Source organism: Hoplias malabaricus, chromosome Y (genome assembly GCF_029633855.1).
Source record: "Hoplias malabaricus isolate fHopMal1 chromosome Y, fHopMal1.hap1, whole genome shotgun sequence".
Taxonomy (NCBI): Eukaryota; Metazoa; Chordata; class Actinopteri; order Characiformes; family Erythrinidae; genus Hoplias; species Hoplias malabaricus.
Genome location: NC_089820.1, coordinates 8,565,890 through 8,586,075, shown reverse-complemented (window position 1 = coordinate 8,586,075; position 20,186 = coordinate 8,565,890). Strand labels below are relative to the sequence as shown.

The following is a 20,186-nucleotide window of genomic DNA, read 5'->3' as shown; positions in this document are numbered from 1 at the left end:
AGAGAAGCACTTTATGTTCTTGTTGTCCCCATATTATCCCTTTCATGTGCTTATTTATCCTAATGCCCACTGCCAAAGTTTCTATGAAAATAATGAACAAGGGGTTGAGTGAACAAACTTGACAGGTCCAGCGTGATACACCAAAAATGGTTCCTAATACAGTACCTTAATCCATTCAATAAAAAGAGGTCCTAATCCAAAAATAATAAAGCAGAGAAGAGAAAGCTCCATTCAACTTTATCAAACGCCTTCTACGTATTTAAGGAGATGGCAGCTACTGGCTCATCCTTTGACTTGCTCAGCCACATCAAGTGCAATAGTTTCCTAATGTTATCAGAGGAAGAATGATTTTTCATAAAACCTTGTCTTATTTTGATGTATAATGCTGGAAGGGGGCGGTACGGTGGTGCAGCAGGTAGTGCCGCAATCACACAGCTCCAGGGACCTGAAGGTTGTGGGTTCAAATCCTGCTCTGGGTGACTGGTATTCTGTTGGGATACCATCATAACCAGGGTATTTCACTGCCTTCATCACTGAGATTGCCTTTATGATTTCCAGCTCTGTAATTGGTGCTTCTAACCACTCCTCATGTTCCTGAGGTGACCTGGGTAGACTTGAGTTTAGAGAACAAGAGTTCACTCTGTTTCTGGTTTGTTCCATCAGACACTGTGGATGTATATAATGTTCTATAATATTGTTTAAACACACTATTTGTACACTCTTAAAAAAAGGGTTCATCAAGGGTTCTATATAGAATCATGAACACCCAAAGAACTCTCTGAATACCTAAATGGTTCTTTGCAGCTCAGGAAAGGGTTCTTTGTTTGTATTATTTCTATTACGCTACAGTATGCTGGCATCAAGGGTCAAGTATATGTTTTTGTGTTGTCATGAATTTATTTTACTTCTTTATGTATGTTGTCCAGAATGTATTGGTTTATACTGCTATGGGCTGCAATAATTCATTCATTCATCTGTAACCACTCATCCAATTCAGGGTCACGGTGGGTCCAGAACCTACCTACCTGGAATCATTGGGCACAAGGCAGGAATACACCCTGGAGGGGGTGCCAGTCCTTCACAGGCCAGCTGCAATAATAATAATAATAATAATAATAATTACGGGGCGGCACGGTGGCGCAGCAGGTAGTGTCGCAGTCACACAGCTCCAGGGGCCTGGAGGTTGTGGGTTCGATTCCCGCTCCGGGTAACTGTCTGTGAGGAGTTGGTGTGTTCTCCCCGTGTCCGCGTGGGTTTCCTCCGGGTGCTCCGGTTTCCTCCCACAGTCCAAAAACACACGTTGCAGGTGGATTGGCGACTCGAAAGTGTCCATAGGTGTGAGTGAATGTGTGTGTGTCTGTGTTGCCCTGTGAAGGACTGGCGTCCCCTCCAGGGTGTATTCCCGCCTTGCGCCCAATGATTCCAGGTAGGCTCTGGACCCCCCGCGACCCTAAATTGGATAAGCGGTTACAGATAATGGATGGATGGATAATAATTACATAAAATGTAATGAGTCTAAGAAAATGAACCAATTCATTCTAGACAATATATGAATTAGTTGTTTTATTCATTATTATTATTGTTAGTATTATTTTGCATTTGCATTTTGGAAACTTTTCTAGTTAATTTTGGCAGCTGGTTTTGATTTAGCTCAAGTCTTTTGACTAAAATGTGAATTAACCTAACGGGACTTAGCACACACTATAACAGGATAAATTTTATTTACACAAAAGATAACAAAACAAAGACAGGATACTTAGACAAAGAAAGATTTGGACAGAGGATCTATATAGAGAGAGCTAGACTGGGAGACAGATACAGACAAACCTGGAAAGGGAGAGCTAAACAGACTAACCTAGACAGAGGGAACTAAACAGACAGAGAAAGCTATAGAGACTAACCAGGACAGGACCAAGGCGTGACATAACCATTAAATTTTTGATAGTTTTAGTCGACAAAAACTAATAAAATTAATCTAATTTTAGTAAATTGCATTAATAAAAATAGCCTAATTTTAGTGATGTAATTTTGAAGGTTTTACTATTTTTAACACTAACCTTAATAAACACCAGCTTAAAAGATTTAAAAACGTTAACATTCAAAATTATGGATGAAATATAGTCATTTTTCAAAACTTGAGTTTAAGGCTGTAAACTCATAATTGAAGTTATGTAAGTAGGACCACGCCCAAACTCCTCCTCTCAGCCCTATATATACCCTGCAAATTCACATCATTTCCACGTCGGACAAACTTGCTTCATTTAGTTCAGGAGACGGATCTTGACTCAACTGCTTCACTACGTCAGCTCGCTCCTCCGCACTGGGTCATTCCTGCTGATCCCCATATTTGGAGCCGTGTTCAGCCATTATCAAACCCACCAAGCCTCCTGTTTTCGTCTCATTCTTCCAGCTTCTACATCAGCAGCTTGTGTACTTTGTGGACGCTCATCCCAAATTCTTCAATTTGTGGTCGTGCCATACCCTGCCTCAAGTGGCGTATGCTGGTTTTTCAAGGAGGAGAAGCTCAGTTTCGGCCTACATCATAAAATGTGTCGGTTTATTTATACGTAAATTCTACCCTCCGTTCCTTTTCAACAAAATGATCTGTGACCCTGTCGTACCAACAAGGCGTCTTTTCCAGGGACTTGACTAGTGTCCTCTCAATGGCCAGCAGAGCTAGGCTGCTTAAACGGCCTTGGCCCATGTGAAGTGTGTCCGTCTGTGAGTGCTTTGTGACGGTGGAGGGACTCAGCAGCACCCGCTGGACAGAAACTGAGATAGAAGTCAGAAAGAGTGATAGAAGTCAGTCTCCAAACACAAGCAGCTACAAAAAAAACCACCAGAAATAGAAGCTTGATTTGTCGCTAGTCGTTCTTAACAAAGAAAATGCCGCTTAGAGGATTAAGAAAGTCTCTGGTTCAACTCAGAACAGAAAATTTAAAAAAATGTAATGCGTCCACGGATATTTACACCAAAGGGCTGCTGATTCACTAATTTCGCTGTCAATCAAAAAGGGATTCAGCCTCAGACAGATCATCTAATCATCATGTAGAAGATGAGCGTCCCGGCCAGCCGAGGCCAACCCCATAGACCCCCAGAGACGCTGAGCGTCCGATGGGTGGGACAAAGCCCAGCATTTATCCAATCACTCGTCTCGTTTCGCTTCACTTCGCTGCTTCGCTATTGAACTCTGTGGACGCTCAGCAATGATTAAGAGGAAAGCCGCGTCTTTACCAGTGATAAGAAGTTGATTATGAACAAAAGTTGATTGCGTTGTAGTGCATATTTATTCAATGACATGTACACACAACAGTATGTATTTGGTCACTTATTTTTTAACATTTTAGGGGAAGCTGTGCTTCCCTTGCAGTCTTAGAGCAATCGCCTCTGCCTGCCTCTCTCTTTTCCAATTATGCTGAAACTATCTTTTTCAGCCCTCACTCCGTATCAGGTACTGCCATGGACCTTCATCCTATTCTCTCCTCTTGGCAGCTACGTTGCTCTCAACTTCTAACTTTCCAGCTTGTGCCACCAAGGACCTTCGTCCCTCTGCTAGTGACTGCACCTCACCCTGCCTCTTATGGTACTGTTCACACTGATTCTTTCAGCAGCTGTGGGCCTTCAACCTGTCCTCTTATCTTCGCAACTGTGCTGCTCCTAGCCCCAGCTTATGTTCTCTCCTCGGGTGTTACCTTGGACCTGCACTTGACGCTACCTCAAATTAAATTCACCTTCTTACATGCTGCCTCTTCTCTGGCACCTGTTTTTCATCACCATCTAGGCATCTTCGTTAATTTTTCGTCAACTTTCTAACTTTCCCCCTTGATTGAGCCTCCTCAGCACCTTTGGATTTTGTCTCTTTCAGAGTTTTCTCCCATGTGACAAACTGCCTTCTCTCTATCTCGCCATTCCTGCAGTACTGACCCTTTTTGGGCTTCTTAACTGGCCTCATCTGTCATCCCTCTAGATCACCATTCAATTCTCAATTCCCTCTATGCCATTGGAAAGGCGCCACCAGGGCACACCTTCCAACGAAGGACATCTCACTTTATTAATGCTGCCCCTCTGTAGTACTTGACTTCAAGGATGCTACTAATCCACTTTCCACTTATTGTTGCCAGCCTCAGACCCCTCACCATTACCCAACCACCATCAATTACACTGAAGTAGAAATTGGACTTAGCAACACTCTGTCCAATGCATCCAGTCTGATGCACTATCATGGTGGCCCCAGATTAATGTCACTATTATTGTTACACTGTAGCTTAATGACATTTAGCTGGTGATACCTTAAAGTTCTATTAGTAGTTAATCAATCTGATTTCTGCCAACGCGATGATCTTGGCCATCTTAAGACCAACTCTGACTCTATCGCATTTCGCAATCACACTAGAATTTCTGTCATTCTGGTATCCAGGTTTCTACCACCACACCAACTAAGCAACATGCTTATCATCTTAATTCTGTGAAGAGAGCTGCCATGAAGAAGTAGGTTGACTATTTGTTAGAGCATGGTTTGGCAAAACCAAGTTGTAGTCCTTGGAGTTCTCCTTGTCTCCTCGTTCCTAAGCCTGATTGGTTATACCGATGATGCACAAATTATAGGCGTGTAAATTCCGTTACTATCTCTGATTCTTACCCCGGATAGATGTCTGTATTGATAATGTGGGTTCTGCTAAATTTGTTAGTAAACTGGATTTACTAAAGGGATATTGGCAAGTTCCTCTGACTGCTCGTGCTTCAGACATCTCTACATTTGTAACACCAAATGCTTTTGTACAGTACACAGTGATGCCATTTGGTCTTAAAACGCACCAGCTACATTTCTAAGGAAAGTGAACACTGTGCTATTAGATGTGCCAGTGTCTTATCATTTATACTTTGGACTGGCCCACTCATCTGTGTTTGATCGCCTACAGCGTGCTTCCTTGACACTCAATTTAGCAAAGTGTGAATATGCTCATTAAACTAGATGTGAATGTTAGTGCTGTGGGAGCTGGAGCTGTACTGTTACAGGAGGATGAATCAGGCATAGATCATCCTGTATGTTACTTCTCTTGCAAGTTTAACAAACATCAACTAAATTATTCTACCTTTGAGAAAGAGACAACATTTTTAAGTTTATGTTGGTTCTAGCACATTGCCTATCTCGTATATGATCTGTAAGTAATCTTTGTTAGTATACATGCAGGTAATAATGTCCTCCATCCTATTACAAACATATTACATATGTTTGTTTTTTGGGGTGGGCGTGTTACATGTAACAATTTTGTGCATGTGTTTGGTATCTTGTTTTCTTTCCTGTTTTTTTTTCTTTTTCTCTCTTTCTCTTATTCACATAGGTAGACTGGACTGTCACTCTTCATTGACCTGGCAACTCTCCCAGTTCCAACCAATCCCAACCAGCCACAACAGCTTACATCTCCTAAAAGGGTGGGGCTTAAAGGTTTGAAGCTGCACCAGGAAGTCAGAAAGGCAGCCATCTTTGGGCTCACTTCTTTGGCTGGCCATTGTTTTGACTCTGCCTGGTTGTATGGTCTTGTGTGTTTTATGGCATTCAACTTGAAGTCTGTAAAACTAGTTTAATAATTTCTACTTTATATTAGTTTTATTTTGCCTTGGGGTCATTGATGTTGTTGTGTTTGAACCCTGAAAACTCATAAAATCCAGTTGAAATCACAAAATTTAATTTGATAAGGTAAATGACAAAAATATGTTATGATTTATTGCTTAACAAATTGTTTTACAGTGTAGCAATATGCCACACAGATGGCAGAATACTAAGAAATATTGAAATAATTGTCAGTATATGCCTTCTTTTTCATGTTAAAGAACTACATTTATGATATTTTTTCAGTTTGTACTCATCTGTGCATAGGCTAAGATATGTTGATGCTGTAGCTTTGTGCGCTCAGTGAGTTTGCGTGCATGTGTGCCCCCAAACATATTGGTAATTATAATCGGTAATCACACAATTGTGAGCGCAGTGCATGATGGGTTGGGGTGTGTTCAGGAGCTCTCAAAAGATTGCTGCCACTGGACAGCATCCAGTCAATCAGGAGAGAGCATATCGGATACATCACACATAAACAGAAGCTCAACAGGAGATTTTAAGGTGAAGTGAGTGATGATAAGAAAATGTGCCGTAGCACTTGAAATTAAATCCACCAGCAGAAACATAGACATAAGTAGATGAACCAACACAACAGCTACAGTGTTTAAGATGGAAAGAGAGAAAAAGAAGCCACCTTCGTTTTTTTTATTCTCCAGCTTCGTTTCACCTTAAAAGGGGCAGCAGTTTACATCCAGACCTCTGTGTCTGCTTTATTATTTAAAGTGGAACTGTATACCCATGCCTAAGAGAGAACTTTGGATCAGGCTTTATAAGTAGTTAATATATTCAATATTTATTTAATCACTTATATATGGTGCAAATTGCTTCATGATATGTGTTTTCCATGTTTTTCCATTCGGATGTCCTGTACGAGTCCTTCAAGAACAAGTTCAAAAAGGAGAAATGCCTGCTGATCAGCGATGACGAAATGCTCAGGATGAGAACAAAGTTTTTAATTCCAGGTTCTGGCAGACAGTGTACATTTGAGGTTGTCCAATTACCATTTAAAGCAGGGAGAAAACCTGCTGTACGTACAAAACTACATTCACTCAGTACATGGCTATATTCACGTCACTTATTGTCTCTTGTGTAAGTTCAAGTTGGTTGTGTAAATTTATATAGGTTAATGGTGCTGTTGCAACTGAAGTATGCATGGAGAAGAAAAACAACCAAAATTGTCAAGACAATGGCTGAGGAGGTAAAGAAGGTACGACCAGATATGCTGTTTCTACAAGAGCAGTTGACAAAGATGAGGATACCGAAGAACACATATCTCCTCCCATTCTACAAGAGAGATTTTGATGGAATTCCCCTGAAATCAGTCTTACATTTTGTTACATGGTAACACTAACAAATTGGATACTGAACACCAACAGCTGCTTTTGGAAACGAAAGATCTCTAACACATTGATGTAGACAAGCAAGTCACTACAGTGCTGAGCAAAATGGCCAACATGATCTCAGACTGCAGTGATCCAGAGATGCCTGGAGACCATTGAGGACTGCCAAGAAAGTCCTGTAAAAAAAAGGTGAGAACATTTGAACTTCTTGTCTAGTACGACCATTCATTCATTCATGGTCTCTAACCGCTTATCCAGTTCAGAGTCATGGTGGGTCCAGCTCCTACTCTGAATCATTGGGTGCAAAGCTAGTACGACCATGATGATGGCAAAAACATTACACCATTACCTGCAATATTTATTTGATTTTGCCAAATATTCCCATTGATTAACCAGTAGATCATGGTAACTATTGAAATGACGGAAAGATTTTTTTCCAATTACACTGAAACGAGTATTCAGTTCTCGCTGTGAGTAGACTTTATATTTGTTTTTCAGATATTTACTTGTGGATCTTCTCACAGTTGAACCTGTTTACTGTTTTATGAAATAAGATTCAATATTTTATATAATAAAATTCAATATTTCAATAGTTTCTCACAGTTGAACATGTTTAATGTATGTAAAATAAGATTAAATATTTTGCACACTGTAGTATATCATCCAGCGTAGTTCAGTTTTTTTCTGTATTTCTTTGTCATATGTATTTTTATTTCAGTAACATAAGTCCTGCAGGTTTTTTTTCCCCACAGACATCATTTAGAATTGTATGGACAAATCACAAGTTTCAGTGTTTAGTAAGTTTAGGTGCTTTAATTGTCATTCTTGTAAGTATTTAAATTAAAAAAGTATATATAAAGAATTTATATATTCCTGTGATACTTGAACTGTGAGTAGTCTTCAGTGTACTCACTGACCACTTCATTAGGTACTTCTACATTACATCGCGTTGTAGTTATACAGTTACAGACAGTAGTCCATCTGTTGCTCTACATACTTTATCATCCACCTAGTTTGTCCATGGTCAGGACCCACATATTACCCCCACAGGGTAGGTATGATTTGAGTGATGGGTCATTCTCAGTGCTGCAGTGACAATGACATGGCGGTGGTGTGTTAGTGTGTGTTGCACTGGTACAATGATGCTTTCGGTTGCTAGACCATTCGCAGTCCAACAGTGACATTGAGGGCTTTGAAATCTCCAGCCAAACTGCTGTGTCTGGTGACATCATCACCATGTCACTGCAGTGCTGAGAATGAAATTTTTCAGAGAAAAAGATGGACTACAGTCTGTGATTACAGAACTACAAAGTGCTCCTCTATAGTAAATAGAGCTGATAAAGTGGAAGATGAGTCTCGATATGTGGTAGATGTACATATATATATATATATGTGTGTGTGTGTGTGTGTGTGTTAGTTTTAGCTTCAGCGTCACAATACATTTTAGTATTGTTAATGGACAAATGCCATTTTGATTTATTGAATGAAATTAAACTCTTTATATGAATTAACTCAATAAATACATTTCTTTACTAGTGCAGTATGGTCCCCCATTATTTCATGAAGTGATATATGCAGTAAAATACTTCATTTGTACATTTTAAAGAATTTGCAATTAAATAAAAAAAAAAACATGGAAACATCATAAACGGTTCTTTAAAAAGGGTCCTTTATAGCACCAAAAAGGGTTCCACTATTATTATAAGCCAAAGGACCATTTTTTGGTACTATATAGTATTATACTTATAGTATTAAGTATAGTAATATACGTTTGCCGACGTTACTAGATTGTTTCCTTGTTCAATGACAGGGATAATATTCGAAAAATCCTCCTTTTTAACTTGTTTTGCTAATACTTTCTCAGTTTCTTCCTCACTCTCATAAAATGTAGTTTTAACTGAACAGGGAATATTGCACTTTTTTATTCTAAAGTTCATTTAAATGATTTAAGCCTGCAGATGTCTCAACAGAGTAAATCCTCATACTGCTTAGCCAAAATTTTCTTTTAATTTGATTTCTCTTTCCAATTCTTGGATTTTACCTAGACTTTTTCAAAGCATATGCTATAAGTTTACCTCTCACAAAAGCCTTAGAGGCCTCTAAAACAATTTGAATATGTTCTGTACTACCAATGTTTATTTCTTCCCCGTAAAAAGTTTATCTTTTATTCATTCTCCACCTTGAACCTCATATGTTGCCCAGTCCTAGTTTTATACACAGTTCAGTCACCGCATGGTCAGTAAGTGCAATAGTTTTTATATTACAGCTTATCATAATATGTACCATAGGTTTTGAAATTAAAAACAGGTCAATATCATGTTAGATTTTGGAAGTTTAGTTGTGGATCACAAAAACCTCAAGTCAAAGATATAAAATGGGGCTCAATCAGTCCAAAGAAGAACACAATTTAAAGTGGTCAAAATTCAAAGCACCCCTTGGTGCTTATACACACTGTATACGTGTACAACTCAGTGTCTGTGTCCACTGTGGGTGGGCCTTAAGTTGGCTGAATTATAATACCTGAATAATAACTATATATTACATTTATTAAAGTCAATCCAGTGTGTTTGCTTGACAACTGAATATTTCTGCAGTGCATTAAAAAAATCCAGGTTGTTTAATCTTTATTATTATTATTACTATCATTATTTTAGTAATTATTAAAGTAAAAACAAATGTTTTATAAATAGCTTGCATGAATTCCATCTAGTGCAACATTGCAGAGATCAAAACTGGAACTCTCAAAACAAGTAATATAATCACAATTCCACTTGGAAGTGTTCTTGGAGTGGTTTCATTCTCCAATTTAAAATATTTCCACACTGCAGACATTTTAACCACGTTCTGTGACAACTGATGCTCACCATCTATGACACTGGTGTGACCGATCTATAAGTTCAGATCGGGACATCCCTAAACTAAGCCACAAACATGAGAACATCCACAGTGTTTCCATTTAGATGAATTGGTAAGACAATTTCAGCCTGTAATTACATTTTCAGGTTCTAGGAACAGAAAGTTAAACATCCATATCAGCGGAGATCTCTGTTAAATAAACTTTTATCCAAATATATCCTTAGGGCTTATGTCATATATAACATTCTAATAATACATATAACATTCTAATAATGAATATAACATTCTAATAATGCATTTTGGTTTAATGTACACCTCTGTTCTCATTATTATATAGAACACTTTGGGTTTAACGTCATTTGACAACTATTACCTCCCCTATGTTTCTCTGCTGTTTATCAATGACCAAGACTCTTGACTGTGCTAAAAATATTTTGACAATAATTTTATTATTTTTCTAAAAAAAAAAAAAAATCAAATATACACTTGATATAATTAAATATGCATATAGCTACATAAGAAGTAATATAAAATACATCTGAAACTAAAGCAGTTTGGAGAGTGCTAAAACAAGCTAGGGACAAAGCCTATGGGTTTACAGTGCTAAAAAAAAGAATAAAATATAAATAAAAATAAAAAAGAGACATCAATTCATAACAGTATTGAGACAGGAGACAGTCTAGACAGATGTCTTACCAACAAAACGTCTCTGTGCATGTCGCTGCATGATCACACTAAGGGTTAGGATGGGTTAAATGGGATTTAGGTTTAAGAGTTTTAAACACTCATGAACACAATATCTATCCCACTCACATCTGTTTAGACTCTTTCCATTCACATACATTCATCAGACAGACAACCACAGCACTGCAGGACTAGTTCTTTAGGATGCGAGAGACTAGCATCATTACTATTCACCTTATTCACATGGCAGACGTTTAGCTTATTACATCAAAAACAAGATTTGAAAGTGTTTAAAAATAGCAAATGTACCTTAATGTACACAAAGAAACTGGATTGAAGTAAACACAGGGTACACAACAATAAGTCATCTAGGTGGTGCCAGAGTGCACTGAAAACACTACACAAAATCAGCTAATTAGCTAGTTAACCTCTCAATGATAAGATCAAGTGGATTTAAGAAAACAAACTTTGACTATGTTGTAGTTTAGTGGGTTTAGTTAGCTAATGTCTTGGAAGTGCACTTAAAATAATAAGCTCTAACTTTTTGGATATATGATTAATGTCTAAGTAAGTTTAGCTGAATCAGTTTACTTGGAAGTAGCAACTCGTGCACTCAAAATGACATACATATACTTTGACACAATACTGTGTACATAACTGAGTTTAGCTGGAAAACGTGATCAGTGAAACCAGCACAAATTACCATTCTAGATTAAGAAGAGTCTTTGGAATAAGTTAGCTTGTTTAGCTAGCTATTGATCAGACAATTAACATGCCCTTGTATTTACACACATTGTCCACTTGATCAGCTCCACGATATATAGGTGCAGCCTTTAGTTCTACAATTAGTCCATCTGTTTTTCTTTGCATAGTTTGCTTTCCCTGTCAACCTGTTCTTCAGAGAGCAGGTATTATTTGTGTGGTGAATTATTCTCAGCATTGTAGTTACACTGATATGATGGAAGATTGTTAGTGCATGTTATGGGTGGATCAGACGTAGCAATTCCTGTTCAAGTTACTAACCACTAAATAAAATAGAAATTAACAACCTGCACACCTAAGAGTAATACATTTACCATACTGAATCTTTAAGAAGCAACTTAAAAGTGAAAAAGGCGGAACAGCCCTTGTATAATTCTCAGTATATTTATTAGACTCACAGATTAAGCATAAATGCTTTGGCTCGTCATCAGCAAGCACATGGCATTGAAACCTCCAACCCATTATAAATGCAACAATGGTATATTTCCTTTACTGACAGCAGGTTTACATCTTTAATCCTCCCCAAAATTGAAAATAGTAAGCATTAATAAAAATACATTTCAAAATGTTAAAATACAAGTCTAGGAATGTTTTAATTAAAAACTGTATTACATGAGAAATCTTAAACTCCAATAAAGCTGTTTAACTCCACATTTAAATTTAAATTATGTATATTCTGTCCCAAAATAAATTATCCAATATTAACCCAGTTTTTATACCACAACATTGTAAATAAAACAAACAGGAAAATTCTTTATTGATAACTTTTGGATACACTGTTCCAACTGATGTTGCTAAGGGGGTGGAATGAAACCATTGTTGCACTATATAGTAGGGTCATGCCTAAGTGATAAAACATTCATGCTTAATCTGTGAGGGTAATATCTATGCTGTGAATTATACTGTCTTACTTTCCTGTTTCAGTTGTTTTTTTAACACCTCAGTGTCACTGCTGGACTAAGAAAAGACCACCTACCAAAAATATCCACCCAACAGCATTTCTATCGCACTTGACACTGTCCACTGATGAACCCACTGTGTTGGGTAATCAACAAAGCGGGAGGGCTCAGTGTTCAAAAACTGAAGTAGTACTGCTTTGTCTGATCCATCTGTACCAGCACAACAAACCTTAACATTCCAGCAAAACATTAGTATCGCTGCAGTGCTGAGAATGGTCCACAACCCAAATAATTCCTGCCCTCTGGGGGTCTTTTGGGGGCATTGGATATATATGAAAAGTGTGAAAGGTGGCAAAGTATGCAGAGAAACAGGCGCACTACAGTAATTTCAGAACTACAATTATACTATCATTCCACTTATATTATTGGTGTAGTAGATATGACAATGAATATAGAAACAAGGAAGTAATCCTAATGTGATGACTGATTGTTTTATATAATATAATGCTAATTCTATTTTAAGACATGTATTAGACACAGCACAAAGATTTATCAGGTAAAACTGTGAACGTCAATTAACAAGCAAAATGTCCGATGTGTGAATAGGTTTTTATTCTTCATTTCGTATAGAACGCAGACAGTCACGATGTCTAAAACACAAGACTTAAAATCTCTGGAATGTTAAGAAAATTTGCTGAAATGATGCTGGAGTCTCTCTATGCTGTGGTCTCTGTCAGGTGTGTTATTTCAATTTGTATACAAATCAAATAAGGTGTACAAATCATCTGCTGTTTGTGCATAAAATAAGTGTTTTACAATAGAAAACTGGGTCAGTCACAAAGCAGCCTGATGATTCAAGAAATTTATTTGAGAAAAACAAAACAAAACAACAGTGTGCATGTCACACAATCAAAAGACGTGTAACTCCACTTCAGAGGTTAACTGACTGATTCCAACCCCTCTCCACTTCACCGTCTAATCAGAAAACAGTCCTCCTGGAATGCATAGTCCTTAATGCATTGAGAGGTAGTGAAACATGTTAACAGTTGTCACATCCATCAAACTTTATACAAAAACTTATTGCTTCGACATGTCAATTAATGCTATCGAGAGGGGTTTAAATTCTTTCTGTGATAAGAAAAATAAATGGAAAATGAATGAAAACCAGCAGTGGCTCCAATTATCAAAAGCGCGGCAGTGATCTGCTCTTGTATTCCGTGATAATCAAATGATGATTGCTGTAATAAAAAGCTTGACGAGATGCTGTTCCCAAGACTAACGCTGAGAAAAGCAGGTTGGAAAACAAGTGAATGCAGGTGTGCAAAATACCGTTGCTTTTCTTTCGCAGAGCTCATTAGCTAAACCATTGTGATTCTTGATTTTTTTGATCGTAGACTCTGATTACTCTAGAAATATAATATTTAATCAGACACTTTTCAGATGATAGCAACAACAGATAAAGGTTTTGTTACTGTTGCGCTTTATTCTAGTAGGGGATACTGGGGATGTCCTCTTTGGCAAAAGGTAATGTTAGCAAAATTGCATTAAAGGTGAACAGAACCTGCGAGAGCGACATTAAAGCCATCTATACCTTTACTACGCATGTGTCACCAGGCAACCGATTAGACCTTTCTATCACTGACTCTAACCTACAGGATCGGACACAAATCTTATCTTTTCTGTGTAGCTAATGCATAAAACTTGCAAGCTGGCAGTTAGCAAGACAGTCTATTAATTAATAACTAATTCCTGATGTGTCACTTATCTTGCTCTGCACCAACAACTGATTTTACCTTTCAGATCTTCCCATAGCCTTCTGTTAAAAAAATATGCCTTAAACTGCCTAGAAACTAATGCACAAAATGGATTAGAGGGTGATGGAAGACCTAATAGGGCGGCACGGTGGCGCAGCAGGTAGTGTCGCAGTCACACAGCTCCAGGGACCTGGAGGTTGTGGGTTCGATTCCCGGTCCGGGTGACTGTCTGTGAGGAGTTGGTGTGTTCTCCCCGTGTCCGTGTGGGTTTCCTCCGGGTGCTCCGGTTTCCTCCCACAGTCCAAAAACACACGTTGCAGGTGGATTGGCGACTCGAAAGTGTCCGTAGGTGTGAGTGAATGTGTGTGTGTCTGTGTTGCCCTGTGAAGGACTGGCGTCCCCTCCAGGGTGTATTCCCGCCTTGCGCACGATGATTCCAGGTAGGCTCTGGACCCCCCACGACCCTAAATTGGATAAGCGGTTACAGATAATGGATGGATGGATGGAAGACCTAATAGTTACAAAATAGCTTCAACAACTACTCACTTATTTTGTATTCATTTAATTTTTTGTTTGCATACTGTTTCAGAGCTTAGACGATCATTCCAGCTCTTTATACTGAGATCGTTGTGTGTGGAAGAAAAGCAAGACTTAACACTCAGACTAAAATAAACAAACCACATGGCATCAGTTTATCTGTGGACAACTGTCAGATGTCATTTAGTTGAACTATAATTTCTTTGGCTGTGATATTTGTTCACTGAGTTTTGTAAGGCACAAAATATTTCTCCTATAGAAGTTTATTCTGTATACTTCTCCATCAGACTTGACATCATCATTCTACCATTAAACCACTAATATCCTCTGATCTGTCAGATTTATCTCATCTACATCACCACAACACATTCAGAAGCCTATAAGCATTGGGTGTGTTTTAAAGGAACTGTCTTATCTGCATGTTGATCAAAGCAATCTCTTTAGGCTGAAGGTAAAATACTCTATTTTGAATGTGTGTAAATGGACTGAATACTGTTCTGGTTGGAAAGGCCTTGGGTATCACTTATAAATTGGGATTTATAAACTTACAAATCCCATTTATTGATGGCTGTGTCATCATTGAGGTTTGGGTGTTTACATGCCACTTGGAGGCCCTCTAAGAATCCTTCCTCATAAATTCTTCATATTCTTGACATTTTGTACACAAATTCTGAAGAACCAGCTAATGTCTGCAAGTATCCAAAGATAACAATTTAGTGGTAATCTGGAAAATTAGTACATTCTTTATAAAAGGGTGAATTTGTGATTGTCTACATTCTAGGCAGATTTTATAAATTTATCCTGACACCACACCCCCAACCCAAATTATCCAGTAATCCATTTAGCTTCATCCATCTCCCCATCAACTATGCCACACCACAGATCACATCCTTAGCTATGTCCCCAGTACATATTTATGTTCTACTCTGTGTCCCTACACAACTGGGTCAGTTAGATGGTGCTCTTTGAACACCCTTGAGTCAGGTAAGTTGGGGGCGCAAGCAGAAAATCATTGAAGTCTGGGGCACTGCAGGACTCTACATTCCATGTCATACATGTCATACACTTATTAGCGCCTATAATATATCTCTCAAACAAAAACAACTGGGAAGTGCAAAATTGGCTTTTAGAAAAGAATCAGGAAATAGTGGTTATTAACGCAGTCTTTGGGGATAAGTCCTCATTTTAGGCTATTTTAAATCCCAATCCACCTGAATATAGCCATTAAAAGGACTAAAATACCTGCTGAAGTTGTACTGGGAGATAGATCTGAACAAACAAATGTAATGTCAATTGCAGTTTTTTTTAATCTTTTGTCATTTGTAACTGACATGTTGATGTTACTGACTGGCCATTTAAAAAAATCCAGGATCAGAAACTAGATTCAATATCCAGATTTTAAGACTTCTTGTCTAGTTGACCGAATATCTACACTAGGAAGAAACTGTCTAGAGTGGGTGATGTCCAATTCTGGTCTTAAAGATCTACTGTCCTGCAGATATTAGTTTCAACTACAATCTAACAAACCCAATCGAGCTGATTTAACATATGGTGTAGGATGGTAGGTATACACATTGGAGTTCAAATCCCTGTCTGGGCAAGAACACACTGCTATAACAACAAGTGTCCTTAGGCAAGAATACAAATGGTACATTCCGTTATTAAATTATAAGAGTGTCTGCCACAAAATGCACCCAAATGCCACACATTTAATCATAGGAAGGCCTTTAGGATGTTATGAATACTAGATGAGTTTAATTAGATAAACCTTTTTGGACCTCCAAGAATGGAGCTGGGGTCCACTGTTATAAAAACTCTATGACACAAAAACCCATCTAAGCTCAAAATTCGCTGACCAGAATGGAAAGCCTTACTCTGTTTCTTGTCCACTTCATGCCTCCCTACATAATAGTGACAAAAAAATCTTAAAATACATTCAAGGAGGTCATAATTGTCAGATCTGTTAGTCATGCAAGCGGAAAACTATATCTGCCACGTTAGCTTCCCACAGGAAAAGGCACATCGTTCCCTGGACCTGTCTACCGCCAATCTACCGCCTGTTCTCACATCACTCCCTAATGACCACACCACCCCCTGGGGTGAACCTACACTCCCCATGCAATAATTCTGGGAAAAGAAAGTGGGAGTCTCAGTGGGGCTTTAGAGGCTCTCTGATGAATCTTTGCTCCAGGAGAGCTTCCCCTTTTTTATAGCGGGGTTTTCACATGGACCACTGTAATTAAAGGCACTAGGGGAAGACTGACATATGCCCCCCTTACTCCTTCATTTCCTTGAAGCAGAGAATTCTGGGTATCTGTTGGTTTTTCTTACACCCCCAACTGGAGGAGCATCCACTTGGCTGAAGAGCTCTCTGTCCTGGAAGTGGTCATCCTGTGATCTTGTTCCTTTCTTTCTTCTTTTCTTGCCATCTCATTCATATAAACATGTACTGATTGTCGATGGCTCTCTTGCGCCCCCTATCGAGTGGCTCCAGTTCGTAATCTGAGTCGCGGTTATGAAGGAGAGGAGGAAGGGGGTTTGGGTGACGGAGGAGAGTCCGGCGGCCAACAGACTCGCTGCGGCGGAGTGGAGCAGGGCCTGTGTGGTCTGGTATGGGGACTAGGCGATCTGAAGTGGGGCCTTGGCGGTGCAGAGGCGTGTTGGAGGCTCCTGTGGGTGGAGCACTGGAAGGAGTCGGAGTAGGAAACGGATCCAGACCGTAGTGAGCCAAACTGGGCTCCGAGCTGCAGCGAGAGAAAGGCACCAACACCGGAGAACCAAGCGCAGAACAATGACCTAAGGAGAGAACAATACCACACTGTTATACCAATAATAATAATAACAATAATAACAAAGATGAATTTTGTTTCTGTAGCACCATTCAGGGTCTGAAATAAAGCTCAAAGCTTTACAAGAATGAAACACATAAAAACATTATAAAAGAAACATAGCATGAACAGTGAATAAGAAAGTAAAAAATAAAAAATGGGATGTTACAACAATAGTAGTCTAGCTACAACAATAGACAACAATAAGTAGACAACAATAGTAGTCTACTCTAGGTACCTTTCACCACTTAACATGACCAAGAAGTACATAAGAAGTACATACTAAAGAAATCAGACTGAAACAAAAAAAGGATATGTTTCAAAGGCTGTTATTTTCTATAGTTTCTGTATTTTTTTATAGTTTCACAATCACAGGCTGTTATTTTGGCATGATGTGTAGAAGGAAGCAGATAGCCAATCAGAATGCAACTGACAGAATCGTGACAGTGAAGCCAACTTGCACTGAATGTACCAGACTCTCAGTCAACTTGTGGGTGGAGCGTCTGTGGCTGACACTACAACAATAGTAATACAGTTAGACTGTGGTAGACTTTAGCTCATAACAACATTTAAAAATAAAACCACAGATAAAAATGAGAAAATAATAATAATTAATCATTTCTGTTACCATCGTGATTGTATGTTGAATTTGGAGATCTGTGCATACAGCATCTTTCATCTTTGTGACATACCGTTGTATTTATACAAGGGTGAAACTTTTTCAGATTTGTTATTGACTTCACAGAGGAGAAATAAACGGTTTTATTGGCCATGTTTAGCAGCACTTATTTTTCGAGATATGTCATTCAATAGTGACAGTTACAGTTTTGTTTTCTTATAAACTGCATTACTCTAACCGTCCCACAGGGGGCGATGGCTGCTTGTGAAAATCCATTGTCGCAGGCTCTGAGTCACTATAAGTCTAGTGACTGGATGAGACGAATTTGAGCAAAATATTTGATGACCTTGAATTCACAGGATGGGAGAGAGGTAATATGAGTCTACATTAATGTTTCACAGAGGAAAAAAAGCATGCAGTTTTACACACCAATACAAATATGTGTGGTGTGAGTGTGCTGCAGAGGAATAAATAGTGCCTTAAAACCATACTTAAAAAAGTAACATTACTTGTGCAAAAATAATAACTGAAGAAAATGTAAAGCTGGAGTTTTGTTAGATAATTTTGAGCTCGTTAACCTCATTAAGTCCTGAGAGGTTTATAATGTGATCTGTGATGGACCTTATCAAAATATCAAGCATCTATCACCACACGATTTGATGTGTGTACTACTCTGTCCTTCAACTTCATTTGACAGCTCATTTGACAGCTCCAAAGTCAATGGTGCAAACTAATGACAAAACAACACAACAAAAACAGTTCAATTAAACACATGGAAAGAATTAGGAACTAAATTTGTAAGCATGAAGTAAAAAAGTCCTCACTAATAAATATGAGTAAAAACAAAGAAAATATTGTGAAAATACACAGAAAGAATACAAATAAATCAATATTTTTGTACGTGAGTAAATGTACAGAGTAATGGCCCACCTCTGCCCTAGTGTAAGGGTGTGTTGAGTGTAGCAAATGTGAGTGTGGGAGTGTGTTTTCTTCTTTTGGGTTCCTCAGAAGCTCTAAAACTCATCTTAACCACAAAGCTGAAACAGATCCTGCTGATGACTCGTGTACACGTGTTACTGCCTGCACCTGTCCAAACACTTTTGAAAAATCTGATTCGAAAAAATATGTGTCAGTTGAAGCCAAGCTGTATTTAGAATCTCTATTCCATTCAATCTTAGAACATTTCATCATCAATGTTAATTCTAGCCAATTAAAGTTATTGTATATTTGTCTGTGCTTTTAATAGAGGTTTATAGAAAACTATGTCAAAAAGAATCAAAGTCTAATGAAGTAAATTTGAACTAGTCTTGGTTGATTTCTATTACTGGGTAAAACAGGGAGCAGGTAGCCACAATTTATGCAAATCATGTTTCAGTGTGGTCAAACTGTGAAATGTTCATTTGAATTATCCCTACACAAATAACTTAATCACTGTGGAAATTTTTTACGAAAAACAATTCAATAACCCAAATTCACAACCCCCCAAAAAAGTTTTAACCGCATTAAATCACATTTATCATTCATTGGCTTATTATTCATTGTATTCCTTTTATTATTTCAGTCCACTTATTTTCACTTTAAAAATTTATTTCAGCAATTTCAACATGATAATTCAGTCTGTAAAGATCAGCCTTATAAATCCAGGACCCGAAGGCAGGGCAGCAGAGTGCAGAGGGAACAAAAGAGGATTTTGGTTTACAGTGTTAATGAAGGCAGTTCCTGTTTTTTTTAATGTTATTTAGTCATTTTCCAGTTGTCGATCACTTTGTTAACAGCAGACTGCAATCCCAGGTAATGCTGATTATATATTATGTGTGTTTCTATCCAGATTTGGTAAATGAGCTGCTGGATGTGCTACAGGATGTTTTCGTGCACAGATTTTGAATAGAACTGTTTGACAAAGGCTTTTTTGTCAGTAAAATACTTCTATACTAGACACTCACTACAGCAATACAACATCACTTCAGTGGTTGTGATTCAGAAGTTGAATATCTTACCTGAGTGGATAGGAGTGGCCAGGACGTAACTGGCCAAAAGAACATCGCAGGCTGCCCCACATTCCAGTGGGATCGGATAAACTCGGAAATGGGTGAGCATGGCGACAACAGAGGGAAAACGGAGGTGCTGGACACGACACTGACCCCAGTCTGTCAGAGAGAGACGGAGGTGCTGGGAGAAAGAGAAAGAGAGAGATAAAACATTAACGTATTGATGATTATTGTGAAAACGATGAGGATGAAGATGTAAAAGCCTGATGATGATGATGCTAATGAAGAAAGATGCCTTGGCTCAG

The 20,186-nt window shown here is 38.4% G+C and overlaps 1 protein-coding gene across 1 annotated transcript in view; it reads right to left on the bottom strand.

Moving 5' to 3' along the window:
• Window positions 1-16,106: 16,106 nt before the first annotated feature.
• Window positions 16,107-20,186, bottom strand: part of LOC136677902 (SH2B adapter protein 3-like) — a gene marked incomplete at its 5' end in the record, with an annotated part of 43,585 nt that continues 39,505 nt past the window's right edge. The window contains 2 exons of the mRNA XM_066655598.1: window positions 16,107-17,242; window positions 19,891-20,062. Of these exons, the coding sequence (XP_066511695.1) occupies window positions 16,881-17,242; window positions 19,891-20,062 (534 nt within the window). The remainder of the gene's footprint in view (window positions 17,243-19,890; window positions 20,063-20,186) is intronic.